The sequence below is a fragment of the Macrobrachium rosenbergii genome, chromosome 20 (genome assembly GCF_040412425.1).
Source record: "Macrobrachium rosenbergii isolate ZJJX-2024 chromosome 20, ASM4041242v1, whole genome shotgun sequence".
Lineage (NCBI taxonomy): Eukaryota > Metazoa > Arthropoda > Malacostraca > Decapoda > Palaemonidae > Macrobrachium > Macrobrachium rosenbergii.
The window spans coordinates 39,714,232-39,733,741 of NC_089760.1; the positions used below are offsets into that span (position 1 = coordinate 39,714,232).

Here is a 19,510-nt window from a genome sequence, read left to right on the forward strand (position 1 = left end):
GCAAAAAAAAATGTTCATATATAATTTTATACAAATCGCGCTGTGAGCAAAATGGTTAAAGCTAACGGGTTATTTTTTTTTTCTTTGTATTGTACACTAAATTGCGATGAATTTGGTATATAACAAATTGTAAAACGATCAAAGCAACACAGAAAATATTATCACAAAATGATGCAGGAATTCGTAACGTGCGGACGTAAAAAAATGTTTTTTTAAAAAATTCACCATAAATCGAAATATTGTGCTAGAGACTTCCCGTTTGTTGAAAAATGAAGCTAATTGATTGAATATTACTAGACTGTAAGTGTTTTAGCTTACAATTGCAGTTTTCGACCATTTCGGTCGAGTTAAAGTTGACCGAAAGTCGAATTTTTTCTATTTATCGTGATTTATATGAAAATATTTCAAAACTGATAAAAGCTACAACCATGAGTTATTTTCTGTTGTATTCTACATGAAATTGCGCACATTTTCATATATAAAAGTTTATGTAACGACTAATATAAAACGGTGCAAACATTACGACAACGTGACGAAAGAATTTCCGAGATGTTCGGATGCGTTACCGCGCGGACGTAAGGAAAATGTTTTTTTAAAAAATTCACCATAAATCGAAATATTGTGCCAGAGACTTCCAATTTATTGCAAAATGAAGGTAAATGATTGAATATTACTAGAATGTAAGAGTTTTAGCTTACAATTGCGTTTTTCGACCATTTCGGTCGAGTTAAAGTTGACCGAAGATTGAAATTTTGGCAGTTATCGTGATTTATGTGAAAATATTTCAAAACGGATAAAAGCTACAACCATGAGTTATTTTCTGTTGTATTCCACATGAAATTGCGCACATTTTCATATATAAAAGTTTATGTAATGACTAATGTAAAACGGTGCAAACATTACGACAACGTGACGAAAGAATTTCTGAGATGTTCGGCCGAGTTACGTGGCAGAGCGTAAGGAAAGTTTTTTTTCAGAAATTCACCATAAATCGAAAAATTGCGCTAGAGACTTCCAGTTTGTTGCAAAATGAAGGTAAATGATTGAATATTACTAGAATGTAAGAGTTTTAGCTTATAATTGCGTTTTTTTACCATTTCGGTCGAGTTAAAGTTGACCGAAGGTTGAAATTTTGGCAGTTATCGTGATTTATATGAAAATATTTCAAAACTGATAAAAGCTACAACCATGAGTTATTTTCTGTTGTATTCTACATGAAATTGCACACATTTCCATATATAAAACTTTATGTAATGACTAATATAAAACGGTGCAAACATTACGACAACGTGACGAAAGAATTTCTGGCGCGGACGTAAGGAAAAAGTTTTTTTCAAAAATTCACCATAAATCGAAATATTGTGCTAGAGACTTCCAGTTTGTTGGAAAATGAAGGTAAATGATTGAATATTACTAGAATGTAAGAGTTTTAGCTTACAATTGCGTTTTTTGACCATTTCGGTGGAGTCAAAGTTGACCGAAGGTTGAAATTTTGGCAGTTATCGTGATTTATATGAAAATATTTCCAAACCGATAAAAGCTACACCCATGGGTTGTATTTTGCTGTATTTTACATGAAATTGCGCACATTTTCATATATAAAACTTTATGTAACGGCTAATATAAAACAGTGCAAAAATTACGACAAAATGACGAAAGAATTTCTGAAATTTTCGGCCGAGTTACCGCGCGGACGTAATGAAAAAGTATTTTTAAAAAATTCACCATAAATCGAAATATTGTGCTAGAGACTTCCAATTTGTTGCAAAATAAAGGTAAATGATTGAATATGACTAGAATGTAAGAGTTTTAGCATACAATTGCGTTTTTCGACCATTTTGGTCGAGTCAAAGTTGACCGAAGGTTGAAGTTTTTTGTAGTTGACGTACAGTACGTCCACTCGGCACCCAACAGACAATTTTAGTCAACGTATGATACGTCCAGTAGGCGTTTAAGGGTTAATAGATTTAAAGTTTTGTATCTTCCATTATTTTTTAACGATTTACAGACTATAACAGTTAAGTCCTAGTGTATGAAACTAGTATGTTTAATTGTCTTTCTTTTAAGGCATTAAAGTTTATTTTATATGTATTGGAGTCAATTTATGGGTAGTGCCTACTTGTACACATTACTACAGGATTTTTTTCAGCATTCCCCTATTAGTCCTTGACTGTAATTGGTTTTCGTGTATTTCCTTCATTCTTTTCTTGTCTCCAAACCTGCAAAATACATAAACTTTCACTTTATACTCTAAAACACAATGATTGGTGTAGGCACTGGTATTTGGAATATATTAAGAAGAGATTGAGATAGAATGGAAAGCCGCCTCATTCATGACTCATGAGTGAGTGCAACACGTGTGAGCAAGGAAATGCTCCTGTGAAATTCCTTACTTTACTTATTTGACCTGGTCAATGGAATTTAACAAATTATTTTTTCATATATACCACCGTTTGCGAAAGGCAGATTGTGTTTGAATACCTGGTTAAATATAAATTTTTGTTAAGATGTGATGTTACACTATTAACTGTTCATGTCTTTCACAGGCTGATGCTGATTTTTACTACCTAAGTGAGATTACCAAAGACTATATCCAATTAATTGGTGCTGTCAAGGCAAGTTAGATTTGTCTTTTTGATGCATGTGATATATATTGTGCTTTTGATTTTGAAATCTTTCTTAGTTATCTAATTCATTGTTGTTATAATCTCAGTTGTACTTGAAATAATAGTTATCATGTTATTAAGGTGGTTATCATGAATTTTTATTTGCAGGATGTATTTCATGAGCGTGTCAAGACATTCCAAACTTGGCAACATGCTCAAAGTATGTTGGCCAAGAAAAGAGAAGCTAAGGCCAAAGCAGAGTTGGCAGGACGGATGGATAAAGTTCAGCAAGCCCAGGAGGAGGTGGCAGAGGTTAGTATTAAATTATCAATTATCTTTATAGTCTTAGCTTCCCTTTTAGGAGATGTTGAATTAGTGATTGTCTCAAGATTTCTCATAGTTGTCAGAATTTGATTTAAAAAGCCCATTCTACTTAGAGGCTTGTAATTTTGATAGGACCCTCTTTCTTGTTAGCATAAGAATGTTTTTTCTTTAGTAGCTTAAAAATAGATGTACAAACTTAAAGCAGCTTTTGAATATTGTATTTGTTTACTAAAACCTATTACCTATCTGATTCATCATTTGTCACAGAATTTCTCATATGAAAAGAAGAGCATTAGAGGTAGACAAGTTTTGTTCTAGCATTGACAGTTCCAGTGGTTCTCAGGTGTTAGTCTAGTTCATTGACCTTTATTTATGTACTATATCCATGCATTCTCCTGATTTTTTTGGTGGTAGCACTAGAAAGTTTTGAATGATTGCCTTTTTTATCTTTTGTGTTTTCCTTCCGTTCTCAGTTGTAAGTATTTGCTTACTTTATGCTTTTATTATTTGTTGGGGGGGGCTTCAGAGTTTGTGTTACACAAGTGTTTTGCTCTTTCAAACCTCAGTTACTGGAAAGTTATGAAAAAGCTGATATATTTAAGATTTAGGTGTAGAAGTTTACTGTTTAAACTTTGAGTCTGGTTGAGTTTTAATTAAATTTTGTTCGCTAGTATTTAGCAGACAAATACTAATGTTTTTGGAAATTTTGTAATAATTTTTTTTCTATGTAGTGGGAAGTGAAAGTGGAGAGAAGTCAAGAAGAATTTGATCGCATTTCTCGTGCCATCAAGAAAGAAGTAGACAGGTTTGATGTCGTACGCGTCAAGGACTTTAAGGACATGCTAGTGAAGTATCTTGAAGCCCTCATGACATCACAGCAGCAGGTAATATTTTCATCTCTTTTGAATGGAATATATTGTGAGCACAATTTAGTTTAATGTCAACTGCATTGTCTTTTTAACTACTTCCACCTCCATTTCTGTGTACTGTACATACAAGCATTTGTCTTGTTCTGTTTTGCATTGCTTACAGTATTATCAGTAGGAGTGTCATTCATTGTGTTTATGGTGATAAAGATTTTATACTTGCGAATCTCAAAATGACAAAGAAATGCAGTATTAGAAAAAAACATTGACTTTGGAGTTTTGCAGTGTCATTTCAATAAAGCCTTGGTTGTCCATAAGACTAACTTATGCCCAGTCTTCACAGTTTAAATTTGATCCTCTGGTGCTTTGGACTTGAGTTTCCCTTTTCATTTTCTTACTTTAGCCAGGATCTTTTACCTTGTGAGGGTGACAAGATTTTATCTTCAACATACTAAAGAGAGTTGATGTTCCCCCATTTTTTAACATCTTATGTGTAGGCAGAAATATAGTTTCCTTTTGGATCCAACGGGTCCTTAAGAGAGCTTTTTCAGATGTCTCTCAATTGAAGGTTATGGTTCATGAAGCACAAGCACTTTACTTTGCATTGGCCTTTTAGTATGAGTTGAAGTTTTAATCGTGTGATGTTATGGTTTTTTATTTTGGGTATGATTGTTGCAGTTGGTTGTGTTGCCAATAGGTTGCTCTTAAGCCACATCATCACTAGAGTTGTGGCATTCTGTGGTACCTTCGTCTCGCCTTAACTTCCTGGCAAGTGTTCACTGCTATTCCTTTTGATCTGCTTTGAAGTACAAATTGTTGTGCTGACTATATAAAAGAAAATTATTAGAAACTTGGCTCTTCGTGTCATGACCATTTTTCTTATCATCCTCAGTTCTCTCTGCTAACTTTTTTGACATCTCATTGGAAGGTCTTCCTCCCTCTTAAATGGCTGTTCTGACAACATATAAATAATGGTATTGTAGTTAACCAACAACCTATCTGCTTACTCTACCCCCAGTCTTCAGTCTTTAATAGTAAAAGTAGATGTGACAGGCATCCTGTTGCATGGAACTAGGCTGGACTATTTTCAATAGGTTTTATTGAAAACTTATTTTATCTTAAGGTAAAAATTGTTTCCTGAAGACATTGAAATGAACAAAGTTGCATGTGAGCTCAGAAGGCGCTTTCAATTGAGGAAAAATATTTTTTATACAGCATTAAAGTTACTCTTCATAGTAGAGGTACACCAAGCATTTCAATATTTTTTTTTTTTAACAGATCATCAAAGTTTGGGAGACGTTCATGCCAGAAGCCAAAGCCATTGCATAGTGTGCTGTTATGGATAAAGTGGCTGCATCTCCTGTCATGGCTGTGCAACATATATTTCGTCCTTTGTAACCAGGAAGGAATTTTTTCTCGTTTTTATAACTTGGGATTAATGCCTGTGATTTTAATAAATTTTTTCAAGCATTCCTGATAGATATATACAGTATAACTTTGTCATTCAGAATTGCAGATGACATAATTAAAAATTACAATTTTTTTTTAATTAGTTTTAACCAGTTGTTTCAGTACATTATCTTTTGGTGCTTCAAGAAGTTAGTGACAATGGGGTTGCTGATTTTTGTGAAAGTATTTAGGAGAATGAATTGTTTGGATGAAAATAGATTACCATTCCATTTGTTTTATTTGTGTGGCAGCCATTTATATTTCCATTAGAAAAATCAAGAATACAGCTACCCTCTGAGTGGTTGCAGTTTTAGAAAGATCTGATGTTCGTTCAGTATGTATATAATGCAGTATATTACCAGATCAAGCCTAAGGTGGGTTACAAAGGGATGAAGTAGCTGCATCATTCATTGTGTGTGTGTACACACTGTAATTTTTCTAAAGCATTGGTCACTACTTTATCAACTCTTTCATATAATCTAGCCACTATTTGCAAGTACAGTAATATATTAATATTAAAGATCAGATGACTATGGTTCTGTTACAGTATTGGTCTGTGCTTAGAGATATTAAAAAAAGAAAATATATTTACTGTCATTGCTTTATTGTTTTCTCCAGAGTATGTAGGCCTTAATTTTTGTATGTAACATAAAAAGTTTGCAGTCATAGTATTTACATTTTGAACATATCAGGTATTATACTTTAGCCTCCAACACAATTATTCGAGTAAGCCTTCATGTTATGTGCCTATAATTTTTCTTGGACATGTCAAGTATTTTATCGCACTGATTTTTTTCAGTTACTTGTACTACACATGAGCAGTTAGATGGGTAGGACACAAATTGTACTTGTTTCAACCTTAGCAGTTTATGGCCATTTTAAAAATGTTATATACAGTAAATAGTGTGGATATTTGTAATTATATACTTTGACAGTACAGTAATGGGAAAAAGTAGCAAGTGTTTGGTGATACAGCAGCAATTGCACATTTCCTGATTTAGTGGTAAATACCTTTTAATGGTAAATACAGTTGGGCATTTGAAAAGTTTATAGATGTATTACTGTATGTAGATAAAGATCCTTCATGTATTGCAGCTGATCTGATGCCAGAGATGTTGATAGTAATTTTTCATTACACCTTTGCACACAGCAAGTGCATAATATCACCAAATACCAGTTTGAAAATTTAGTTTTTCATAAAACATTTGCTTTGGGCATAATGGATGTTGACAATTTGTTTACAAGTAATCGGACTTGCTTAAATGAAATTGGTTGATTTTAAGGTGAAGGTGCCAGCAATTCACACACTGGATAGTAACATTGCAGTTTAAAACCATTAAAAGGATATTCAGGTATGCAATGTAGAGTATTTAGCCTACCCTGAAAACTATCTTTGTCATGTGCTAGCACTTTTGTTAGTGTATGGTTATGTCAGTGAGATAAGAATATTTGACATTGTTTATTGCATGTACAGTTTATAGATAACTTGATTTAATATAGGCTATATTTCCTTCTAATGTAAACATTTAACTTAAGCATAAATCTGGAATTTTGAGACTATTCTCTAGATACAGTGATTTTGAGAATAGCCCAACATTCATCAGTTGTCTAAGTAATAAAAGAGATAATTTATATTTGCTGTACAGTGTTGGATGTTTAAATAAATAAAGGTTAATGATCAAGAGTATCACTAATTATATACTCTAGTAAAAGGCAAAAACATTACAAGGATAATGAATTAGTACAATGCAATAGAAACTGAAATGGCTAAGGCTCAAGAAAACTCAGCTTCCTTTAGTCATTTTATTACTTTTGCACTATACATTATGTTTAATGGTTATAGAATAACATTAAAATTTACAAATGATCACTTTTGTGGCAATGTGTTTACTGTATACCCACAACTGATGGGTAACAAAGATATGTACAATTAGACATAAAACAAACACCCTTTTATTTCTGTAACAGGATGAAACGTCCTCATGACCAGCAGGATATAAACTCCCGTATCTTCCAGTCTCTTTACCCATGGGAAATGGCACAGTTGGCTAGCTCCAGCACAAGTTAAAAATCATACTAAAGTAGCACATGCAAAACTCCCTTGGTCCGAGGTTGCCTTCACTTCATGATTACACTCCTTTTGCCACCACATCCATTTTATAGCCACCATAATTTCAGTTCTGGAAATATCTACTGTTGTTGCCAACAGTAGAAAACACTGAATAAACTTATGACATTCATGCTGTAATAAATTTTATGAAACTTAATAACATATGTATAATATATATGTGTATTTTATATATATATTACATCTTTAAACTTTCAAACCAAGCATTCATTCAGATGGCAAACTATCAGGTAATTGTCTGGGAATATAAGAAGATTGGTTTAGGATTAATATATTAATATAATGCTATGCCAGAACTGGGAATTTTAATGACAAAGTCTTTACTCCTGAATAGCTAAAATAAGTCTATAGTGGAGTGGTGACAGGTCCTACACGAAGAGGTACATCCATACCAATACTGTACTGTATACTATAGCAACTTCAAAATTCGGGTGTTGGTCCACAGTGGCTCAGCAGGACAGTAGCATTCAGCAACACAAAGGACTAGGAACGTAACTGACAAAGGAGATTTTTTTTTTTTACAATATTTGAACAAAGTACAACATTAATGAAAGAGCCGACTTGAGAAAGTCCCGTTCATGGGAGTTACACTGAAGTCAACTTGGAACTGTAGCATGTGGCTGGTTAGGAAACTGAAGCTACATACTGTACTTCCAAATTACCGTACACAAAAATGTCCTGCATATAAGTTTACCTTCTAAAACTGATGTACATTGGAAATTACAACCAAATAATATTGACAATACATTTTACAAATCACAAAATCAATTGTTAACCACATGGAATCTTAGTGGTGTACAACCTTACAATGAGGCTTCCCACATGCTACAGGAACCTTACCTGTTGATAATCAGCTCTAAACTGGAAAACAGTCTTATGTTTACAGAATGCCATACATCCTGTATCAAGACCTGTTCTGGCACTGGGCTATGGTGTCACAACACACGACCACCACAATCTTGTATTTACAGTACAGTACACTTTTGCTGATTGGTCATGTCAGATACCAAGTCCAGCCAGCTGAGGTTTGTGTTGCACACACACACTGCCAATGATTTCATATGAAAGTAAATAATATATAATTTTCAATAATCTTCTCTTCATTTACAATATTATACACATACATATATTTTGTGTTGCTATGCCAAGGTCCCTGACCAAAGCAGTCCAGGCCATTATCAGGTGTAGTTCAGTCGAGAGAGTTCGAGGGTCATCTCCACTAGGATTTCAGGAAGGTGGTGCACATAGACACCTGTAAAAACACTTCCCAGTTCAAGAAGCCTCATCCAGGCTTTCTTGTGGATACATGCCACAAGGAAAAGGCAGCAATAGAGGCACACAGCTTAAATGTCCTGCGATGAGTGTAGAACGGGATTAGTGGGGAAGATGATACTCCCCCACATCCTCAGACTTATTGATCTCAGGTGGTAGTAACTTCATCACTGCCCTCATTTTCTCTACTCCCAACACCTTCACTACATACCTGCCCCACAGCAGAACCTTCACTTTCTCTGGAAGTACCTTCTGTCTGTTCTCCTCCACTTACAGCATCTTCAAATGTCTGAAACAATAATAGCTCTCATTACTCTTGAAGGGAAATTCAAAAACCTAATAGCACAGTCTACATATTTGCATTAAGTGACACATAAGGTGCCTGGTAAACTGCAATCTCTCAATTACAATGTCTGACTTGTGAAACATCATTTGTTCATCTCTAATCAACATTATTGAAAATTCAAATAAGTTTTCCCTCATAACAACACAGTATTCATACAGTAATTTAAAAATAAATATTTCATAGCATTCCATGACAGAAGTTGGAAAATTTTTAAAACTTAGGGGCGTGCCAATCGCCGAATTTTGAGGAATTATCAATTTTTAGTTTTTTACAGTTTTGGACTGGCATATGTCTAAATAAACATATCCTGAAATATTATTGCTAGGCTATGCTAGTGTAAGTGTCTTTAAGCATGCTTAAGGTAGGCTAGGCTGTGATGTTCATTAAGAAAACAAAAGCAGAATCATGGCAAATTTCAAACTTAGCACCTTTCACTCAATGTTTACATATAAAGTGGTGTGACTGCCTAACAAATCTTCATGGCAACTGGCAAACAGTTCAAGTTTTAAGTTGCATCCTTTCCAAGAAAGAAGATATGTTTTGCTTAAGAGGATTTACCAAGAGTGAAAACTTGCATTACTTAAATGTTATTTCTAGAAACATACAGCTTTTAATGTGTAACAACAACATTATGCTGTGTGTATATTACTGAATTTAAAGCAGAATGAGTGCATTTATAGTACACTAGCTGACCAACCCAGTGCTGGCCGTGAAAACTCAATGACAACCGATAATCTCAATTCTCTCTCTCTCCAACTCTTCCTCACTGTTTCCCTCTTTCTCCTCCCCAACACCCCCTCTACTCTCTCTCTCTCTCTCTCCCCAACTCTACTTCACTCTTCCCCTCTTTCTCCTTCCTAACACCAACCTTCTACTCTCTCTCTCTCTCCACAATTCTCCCTCTTTCTCCTCCCAAACACCCCCTTCTACTCTCTCACTTCCTCTCCCTTTCCTGTTAAGATAGTTGCTTCAATTACAATGCCCAGCATTTTTAACGTTTTATATTTCACCCCTTCTCACACCCCCTTTCCTAGTGGGGCTGAACTTGGACTTAAATGGCATTGGGAGTGTCACTATTCATCTCAACAACCTCAAAAACTATGGATTTGACACTATCATATGTGATTTTTGACATTTGTTTCACTCCTCAACACCCCCCTTTCCTATCGGGGCTGAACTTGGACTTAAAGGGCATTGGGAGTGTCACTATTCATCTCAGCAACCTCAAAAACTATGATAACTGATTTTTATTTAAATGCAATTTTTCTTCAGTGCTTGGCTCAATTGATCACATTTGCCATATGAAATAGAGCAAATCCATTTGTATTGTTATTCATTGTGCTCTAAAGATATGAATGTGCATTTTGTTATTACTTTCTCATTTTATGGTAATGTAAACTGAATATATAATATTACACAATTAGCATATATCTTTTCATTTATGAGTAATTTACCCACAACTTTTGAAAAACGTTTTTGAAAAGTAGTGGGTAAATTACTCATAAATGAAAGATTATGCTAATTGTGCAATATATACATTGTTTACATTTTTTGTGTGAATGTTGAGTTTCAATGCTTCCATTTTAAACTTCATGTCTTTACTTTTACTTTGATACATATGTAAACTCACTATTGAAAATACCTTGGCAACAAAATGGATAATCCCCCCCCCAACATACATAAGGGCCATTTTTGACCTATGATATTACTGCTTAACGAGAGGTTTTTCAGAACCTAACCCCATCATAATAAAAGGAGCATCTGTAGTTGTGCCAATACCATAAATAAATTATTGATAAACTAGCCAAAAATCAAGGGTTGACCTACAAACAAACATATACAGTAAAGAAGTACATTACCATCCTCATTTGGTTTTTCCTTATACTTAGTCACTGGATTAATGTCTCTAAAGAATGATTTTTCATTACCCTTAAAGTAATCTTTACCTCTGGAACTATTTCTTCCTTGGAATCTTCACAATCCCTTGGGAGAAGGCTGTTAACCTTGGGCATTTCACTTCGACTTTCTGTGGTAAGAATAAATTGTTTTTAATTTGAGAGTATCATAGGTGTTACATATTAAATTTTAACATACAATATACAACTGCTGAGGCTCAATGAAAGCATAACAAAATATACAATCGCTGAGGCTCAATGAAAGCATAACTGCAAGACAAATAAAATATACAGAAATCTCATTGCCTGCTACAATTAGTAAGCACCATTCAAACTGTCAGATTTAATACTAAATCTGCGAGGCATTTCAATAAACTATACACTATTCTACAATGGTTCCCCTTGACTTCTAAATATAAATAGAAATATATTATGAGGAATCTGGATGGTTTGAAAGTCAAATCAAAATAGCTTCAAGACTAATATTCCATAGTTTCTTGTGAAGAATCACAGGAAATTCAATGGTAAGTATGGAAGGTTCAACAAATAAGCCTTTTATACTGTACACAGAAGTATGGTTCAAGTGTGCAATTATGTTTCCACAATATATATAACAAGCAAGGCACACAACATGAAACTAAAGAAATGTAGGACAGACTTGAAATAATTTAAAATTGAACACAAATACATATTAACGAATTAGAAGAAATGCAATTCTACAGAACCATGAAAAAATGCATTTCCCAAGCCATAAGCAATTACTGTACACAATAACTTCATATATTTGTGTATCATACTGTACCTTCATCTGTGTCATGATGATCAGGTGTATCAGAGTGATCTGCTGTAGATGATGCTACTGACACAAAAGAGCTTGGTCGAGAGGTATGAGGTGAAGTAGCAACAGGCTGAGGTGCACCTGTCGATGATGTAGTAGTGGTGGACGTTGGCGTATTTGAGTTTTGACGCATGTGCAACAAACGCAGCTGCTCTTTTGATGCCACTAATTCCTTACGCATACGTTCTCGTTCGTCATCACGTTCAGAGATAAGATTCTGTAATATAGACATTTTTTAATGTTATGCAGTCAATGAAAGCGTAAGTTTTTGCTCTTTTAAGCCTATGCCTCTTGAATCTGTATAAGTAAACAACACCTCCTCTAGCATTAGAATTTCTTCAACCTTGGATTATACTTTAAGTCTGTGTCTGTACACACTTGTACTATCTATCCAGAAATTATGCATGTAAAGTACCCCTGAACACTGTAAATGACATACAATAGAATATTTACCCTTGAACACTGTAAATGACAAAGATCCACATTACACGATCTATAAGGATGGATCAAAATCTTTCTCTGGTCTAAGAACTGCTGCAATGTCAACTAAAAAATTTTTTCTTTAAAAATGCATCTGTTTTCACAGTAGACTTGTCTTTAATATATCCAATAGCTATGAATAATGAAAACATATATATCAAATTTTCAGTGACCATAAGTGCCTTTGAAATTTAAATCAACTGATTGTCTGAAAATTCACTGTTCAACAAATTTTAAAGTTTTTATAACACATAATCAAAGGAAATGAGGATGGTGATAAAGTTACCAAAGCTGCAATTACCGTACCACATGAATATAAAATATATTCCTTTTAATGACTATTACACTTGAAACTGCAAACAAGATGAAAAAGTAGTTCTTGGACCTTTTGAATCAATGGATGAAATTTATTACTTGCAATTCTAATGCAACTTTCTCATGAATACACCCATCATTTTCATTATAAACATTTGGTAGTTACTTAAAAGTCAAAATGTTATAGTAGCAGTGTATGCCTTCTGAAGATCAAAGAGCATAATGATTTGACAATACTTTACAAAAACATGCTGAATTTGGTCTGAGTATGGTTGTCAAGTTCCACAAAGGGTGTCCAAAATTTTATGGAAACCTCCTAGTCAGGTGTTACATAATTTTCTCCATTAATTACGAGGCTAAAAATAAATACATATGCAAAAGAACTACAAGACTAGGTGTCGAGATTTTACTGTCTAACATAAGTACCAGAGAAAATTACTTAAATACTCTAACCTAGCATATTCTGTTACACAAATTACAAAGTCTACTTAGAAAATCATATTTTGGTAAAATAAAATCCTATATACAATACTTACTAATAGCGAAGTAAGCTGTTGATGCAATGATGTTGATATACTCATAAGCTTGGTCATTGGTGCCTGATACAGTGGTAGGTTGGCAGTTTTGTTGGCACCATCATTACTGGCGCGAGCAGCAATTATGTCTCCTTCACCAATATTGAGAGCCTCATTCAAAGTCTCTTGTAAACATTTGGCTTGGAACAGGGCAGCCAATACCAACTCTTTAGGTTCTTTATTCCCCACAGTGGGTTCACCTGCCATGTCCACCACATTTTCAAAATGTTCGTGCGGAATGTTTAAAATGTCAGCGATAATGTGTTGTTTTTCTTCTAATGCCTGGCGGATTTTCAAATCCTTTCGCCTTAAATGCTCTGTGGAAAAAAATATTAAGTTTATAAGAGATTACTAACTTTATTTCATACTGGCCAGTCAACTAATAAAACAAATATAAGTGAAATAGGACACATTATTACTACATTATAAGAATACCATATTTTCCCATTAGCTAAGACAATACTGAATCTTGAAATATTTTAAAGACAATCATATAAGTGTATGAAGTGTATACTGACATCAATAACTGTACAGGTAATGGGTAACTTTCCATGGCACTTATGTAATTTTTACTGTTGACTACAGGATGTGAGAAAGAATAATTTTGGATACTGATTAAAGGCCAGCAGAATTTAGATTACACTACAAAAGCTAAGTGAAACTCAGATTTTATAGTATGTGCTAATTAAATGTATATGTAGTCCCAAGTACCTTGTATTTGTTCTTTTTCTGAATGTTAATCTATACCTTACAAGGACAACTGTACAAAGGGTAATGTACTGTGTTCAAATTCTAGCTTACTAAATACAGTAATAACACAAGAAACACTAATTTGTATAAAAAAAACATAAAGAACCCAAGGCATTTGTTGTTTTAGCTGAATCTGGCTAACTCCAAGCAAATAAAACAAAAATTGTGAAAAGGGAAAAAATAAATGTACAGCATCATACTAACACTAAAAGGAACATAAACAGTAAAGTAGTGTACTACCTATCAAATCTGCTAAAAAAAAAATGCTTAACATCACCTTTGGAAATCAATAAGTCCACAGCCCTCCTCCTATACCATGTACAAAGGATACTGTGACGGCTGACTAGACTGAGGCCAAGAAATATATAAATACTGTACTGCTGAACCCTAATAACAATGTATCCCTCTTTCTTTTATTCCAACAATGCATCGTGGCATTCCTTTAGGTGATTTATGAAAATGTGTAATACAAGAAAGCAGCATATTCTGAGGTGTTTTTCACAAAATCTAATCCTAGAACTTACAATGCATGTAATCTGACACATATAGTAGTGTACTTTATACTGTATAAGTTTTCCCATAAACTGGTAATTATTTTGTTCTCTTAAAAAGAGGAAAAATGAAGCCTTGCAACTTTATCAATTTGCGAGTGAATACCTCAAAATCAACTGCTGAAGTACACAAACACACCCACATGTATCAAAAGAGAGGAAATCCATAAGTTTGCAGTGATAAATACACTTCAATGAAAATACCGTAACTGCCCAAGAAAAGAGTTGAGCACAAACAACAGAGTGCACCTCATCACCATGCTCATAACCACGTTTCAAAGCTTGGGGCAGTTATTTCTCACATTTAAAAACTGTGAACTGAAACATGCAAATATAATACAGTATATGCATGGGTGTGAAAAATGTTTACTTTACATGCTCAACTATTGTTTACTATAAGCAGTTAATATATTGAACTCAATAATAAAAATAATAATAAAAATAATAAATTTAAATTTTTGTCAACTGCGTAAGATGTCTGTTGTTTGAAAGTATGAGTGTGTACAACTGTTTTTTTCACTTTTTTTTACTTATAAAACTTGATTTGTGTCTACATTACCATATTTTAAAGCAAAAATGGACTAAATTGTATGTATAAACACTGCGCGAAGATGCAACTTGTGGGATATTAAAAAATATTAGAGTAATCCATTCAGTGATTTTGTTAACACTGGACTACAAACTTTTCCTGTTCTATCACTTATGACAGTCCTGTTGTGACTCAAATTTCAATACTCTGCCTACAAAGTTGTAAAATTGTTAAAGATCTTCGTGAAGAGCAAGCTAAGAATCAACAGTATCATAATGGATACTGAACTGGCACAAATAATCATTTACTTCCAGCAAATTCATTTTGTGGTATTTATCACAGAGGAGCATGTTTACCTACTGTTTTACATAAATAATTTCACAAAGGACAAACTATGTTAACTGAAATATTTCAGCAATAGTGTCAGATTTTGGGTGTCATACAGGCTACAAGAGCTGAAAATAATTTAACTTCATTCTTACTGACAGTCTGATAGTCAATTCTTCAACAATGTTCTGAGCAACTGTTATATACCTAAGCATTCCCTATATGAAGAGCTTCTATATACAGAGCCTGACAAGATCAACATAACCCATTTAACACAGTACATTACTCTTCAATAATATTTTACGAACCTCCTGTTACATCAATGTTAGTAAAACTATACCAATACAACCAATGTTTACCAAAATAACCTATACAGTTTTATAACTTTAAAACTTTTTTATTTATGTACATCAATAACAATTTTTAATATATATAATGTGCAAGGTATAATTATCACTGAGTACAACTGTTAAACAAAAACAAAATGTCTTTCATATATGACCATCCATTAAGAACACCAGATGAAATATAAAACACATTTTCCTAATAATCTTAAAATTATAATTCCTATCTAAAACATCATTTTTTCTCCTGTAGGCCTGTTAATAAAAAAAAATTGATAAGGAATAAATAACATACTAAACATAAAATTAAGAGATGCAGTAGTTATAGAAAGTTACAGTATATTTTTCTTAGGTTTATGATTACAGGCTGCTCATGAAAAGCTATTTTTTTTTGGAAGAGTCCTCCTGAAATTCTAATAAAAATGAATAATATAATTATTTGTTATTTTTGTATTTGAGAACAATTAAATATTACAAAGTAAATTTATTTGATGTGATTTCTTAGATGGTAAAAACTGACGAGGGAAACCAATATGGTACCATTTAAAGTGAGCAGCATTACTAAAACTGTCATTGAGAAAACAAAATATTCTGTATTTTGAATGTACTGCTTTGACATTTAGCAAATGAAACAACAAAATTTTCACTCTAAAGAAAAACAGCAAAAATTAGAATAATTGCCTATATATTAAAATACTGATTAATGTAGCACTGTAAGTAAAAAGGAAAGCTGATCAATGCCCATGCCAAGATGCAAAGGTTATTGTACTTTCATGCATGTGTTAGCAAAAGGACCATGGGTAAGTTCTGAGGATCACACCATTAATTGGAAATCATTTAAATATTGTAACAGATGGTAATCAACATAATGATATTAATAAGAAAAATCTTGCAACGTCCAAAACCAGTGAAAAATACTGTATTCATACAAAGTACAGTGCATATTCTAGCATGCTTGATACAAAATGTTGGTGGTTTGTGGACATTCCTAATACATTGTCTACATTACTCCTCTATCTACAAAACAAATGAAAACAACTATGATAGCTACAAACAGCCAATGAATTAAAAGGGCAACTAATATTACCAAAGAAAAATCAAACTGACTTGCCTTCCTTATGCTATTACTCAATTCCCTATGATATTACATATAATAAAAGGGAGGGTTTACCTATAGGAGTGAGAACAGGCTCGGCAGAGAGGACCACTCCCTGTGAGACCTTCACCTCCGAGGGTTGGATGAGCGTCGGGCCCTCCACGATCTGGATGATCTGGACCTCTTGCAAGCGGCGGCCTGAGGCCGGACTACGGCCCGCTGAGGGAGAAGGGCCACCCGGGCCGCTACTGCTGCCACTCGCCCCGCCCACCTCTGCTGTCATTACCCAACATCAACCATCACCATTCAGCACCACTCACCATCACCTCTTGCACCACCACCTCAATTTACTCACTGCCTCTTTTTATAACTGAACTAGAGTACAATGCTATATAAGATTCTGGGGTTCTACAAAAGGGGGCTTACATAAAATAGTAACATGAACATTGTCATCTACCATGCAATTATAATAATTATAATGTTGAAAGCTACAGTTTTAAATATTAAATTCCTGCTTAATTTTCTTACAAGCAAAATGGAACCAACATGCTTTCATTGAGGGTACACTGGAAGGGAGGGTACATAACAGTTAAATCTTTAGCATCTGAACACTATAAATAAGGCAGTGACACAAAGGGGAAATCCTACACTGAGGAAGGGTGCTAGTGGTGGAGAGTGAGTTGTGACAGAATACAAAAACAAAATCTTTTTTTTCTTAAGTGCACAGAGCAAGCTTGATAAATCCCAGTATAAAACAAGGCTTAATACACACTTCCAACCCCCTGCCATGCAATAAGCATAGGGTATGGTCATATTTAGGAGCCATGTGCATCATAGTACAGCAGCCTTATGAAGGAGAAGGTCAGTTTTACAGTGCTAAGATATGAATGCATGATTTTGGACTGTCTGAATAGTTTCCAATTCTTTTTTTTTCTAAATTACAGTGCAAATCAATAGAATTAGAAAAGTTCTGGGCATATCTAATTAACAAAAATGTGCAGTGTGAAGTACAGTATTAACTTTGTTTTTTAATAATATACTTGAGCACTAAAAGTCTTATTTTCAAGCAGAGCAATGAAACCCATTACCAATCACTAGCATCCAGTCTGAAGGAGAGAATCAGGTATAGATTGATTTCTACTATACTTGTGAGAGAACAGAAAGGACAGACTGCCAAGAGTACAATCATTTTATAGACGAGTGTTCGCTACGACTTACCGGTTTTCTTGGATAAAGAATCTGCTGGAGATGATGGCTGTCCTGCAGTGGGGGCCGAGGTTGACGATGAGTCGTCACATTTTGCAAGCTGATCTTGACCCTTGGATTTACCATCGAGCGATGCATCATTTGCACCATCTCCTGTATCTCCTCCATCAATGTCTCCTCCATCATCACCACTGCAAGTCAACACAAATTAAAAATGCTATCCACTTCCATAATATTAATGAATTTTGGTAACAAGAGACATAAAACTTATATAAAGGTGGTGGGTTACTTGTCCAAACTATCAATTTCTACTTGACAATTTCACACCTGTCATCATTAAATAACATGAAATATGTCAAGATAGTTCATATGAAATCAAAATTAATTTTAAGAGAAATGAAAATCAAACACAGAACTTACTCCCTAAGGGCATCAGTTGACGATGTAGGCTGATCATCAGAGTCTGGAAGTGGAGTCTGTGTGTGTGCCCTGCGATTTCGTCCATCTCGCGCTGTATATGCTTCCTGCGCTTCCTGGATATGACGGAACCATCTGCAAAATTACAAAGAAAAACACGATTAGCTAATGTCACTATCAAAAACATAAGATTTACAAAAGTGTTACGATACTCTGTGAAATAATAGTTGTAACATAGTTACCAAACCTTGCCTTTGATGCACAGACAAGTGCTATCATCCTCATTATACCTATTATACATTTCTGGGCATGTAATTTACTCATCTTTATCATAAGCCTCTCCAACAGTCTTTCCACATGAATTAAGACAGCTGCTAGTCCTTGGTTTATATTTTTAAAACAAAGGATTTACAGAATACGAATAGTAAAAATAATGATACAAAGAAAAAGAATAACTTGAAAATTATCTTATAGTACAGAACTCCACTTCCAATTAAGGGAACATCTACATGACATTTGCTATTAGAGGCTAAGCCTTTAAATTACATTACAATGAATAATGAAGAGGAGAATAATGAAATTTACAACACAGGGTTGTAACTGAATTTCCACTGAAAAATTTATATAGTAAAATTTGAGAGAGAGAGAGAGAGAGAGAGAGAGAGAGAGAGAGAGAGAGAGAGAGAGAGAGAGAGAGAGAGAGAGAGAGAGAGAGAGAGATATGCTGTGTATCAAATAAGGAAAAGTGAACACTTGGATAATAAAGAAAAAGAAATTGTGGGAACTAGATACATGAACAATTACTTTAGAAACAAACTCAAACTCCTCTTATAATAGTAACTATAAGAACCCACATTGCATGAGAAACTGATGGAATATCATAAGCAATAAACAAAATGTAAAAATAGCAAACCGAATAGTTTAAATGGAAAGCCAGAGGCTCAGCAAAATACAAGCTATACGACAAGAGCTCATGGAAAATGTTTTTCTGATTTAAAAATACCACACGAGAATAACACAAAATCGGGGAAGGGTGTATGGTAAAAAAAAAGAATCAATGTACACAAACTTTCCTACCAGACTAGCCTCAATATTTGCTTGCCTTCTAATAATAATAATAATAAAAATAATGATAATAAACGATTGCGAACGTGAACAGGGAGAACATATTAATGGTCATTTCACAGTTCTCACAG

At 34.0% G+C, this 19,510-nt stretch overlaps 2 protein-coding genes across 21 annotated transcripts in view; one reads left to right on the forward strand and one right to left on the reverse strand.

The window, feature by feature from the left end:
- Snx1 (sorting nexin 1) overlaps positions 1–6,927 on the forward strand; it is a 40,351-nt gene extending 33,424 nt beyond the window's left edge. For all 20 annotated transcript variants that reach the window (XM_067122601.1, XM_067122602.1, XM_067122603.1 and 17 more), the window contains 4 exons: positions 2,547–2,615; positions 2,775–2,918; positions 3,662–3,814; positions 5,075–6,927. In XM_067122601.1, the coding sequence (XP_066978702.1) occupies positions 2,547–2,615; positions 2,775–2,918; positions 3,662–3,814; positions 5,075–5,125 (417 nt within the window). In that variant the 3' untranslated portion in view covers positions 5,126–6,927. The remainder of the gene's footprint in view (positions 1–2,546; positions 2,616–2,774; positions 2,919–3,661; positions 3,815–5,074) is intronic.
- Positions 6,928–7,034: 107 nt separating this feature from the next.
- Positions 7,035–19,510, reverse strand: part of RhoGEF2 (Rho guanine nucleotide exchange factor 2) — an 808,005-nt gene continuing 795,529 nt past the window's right edge. The window contains 7 exon segments of the mRNA XM_067122600.1: positions 7,035–8,934; positions 10,938–11,017; positions 11,689–11,941; positions 13,056–13,411; positions 16,767–16,967; positions 17,910–18,088; positions 18,318–18,449. Of these exon segments, the coding sequence (XP_066978701.1) occupies positions 8,794–8,934; positions 10,938–11,017; positions 11,689–11,941; positions 13,056–13,411; positions 16,767–16,967; positions 17,910–18,088; positions 18,318–18,449 (1,342 nt within the window). The 3' untranslated portion in view covers positions 7,035–8,793.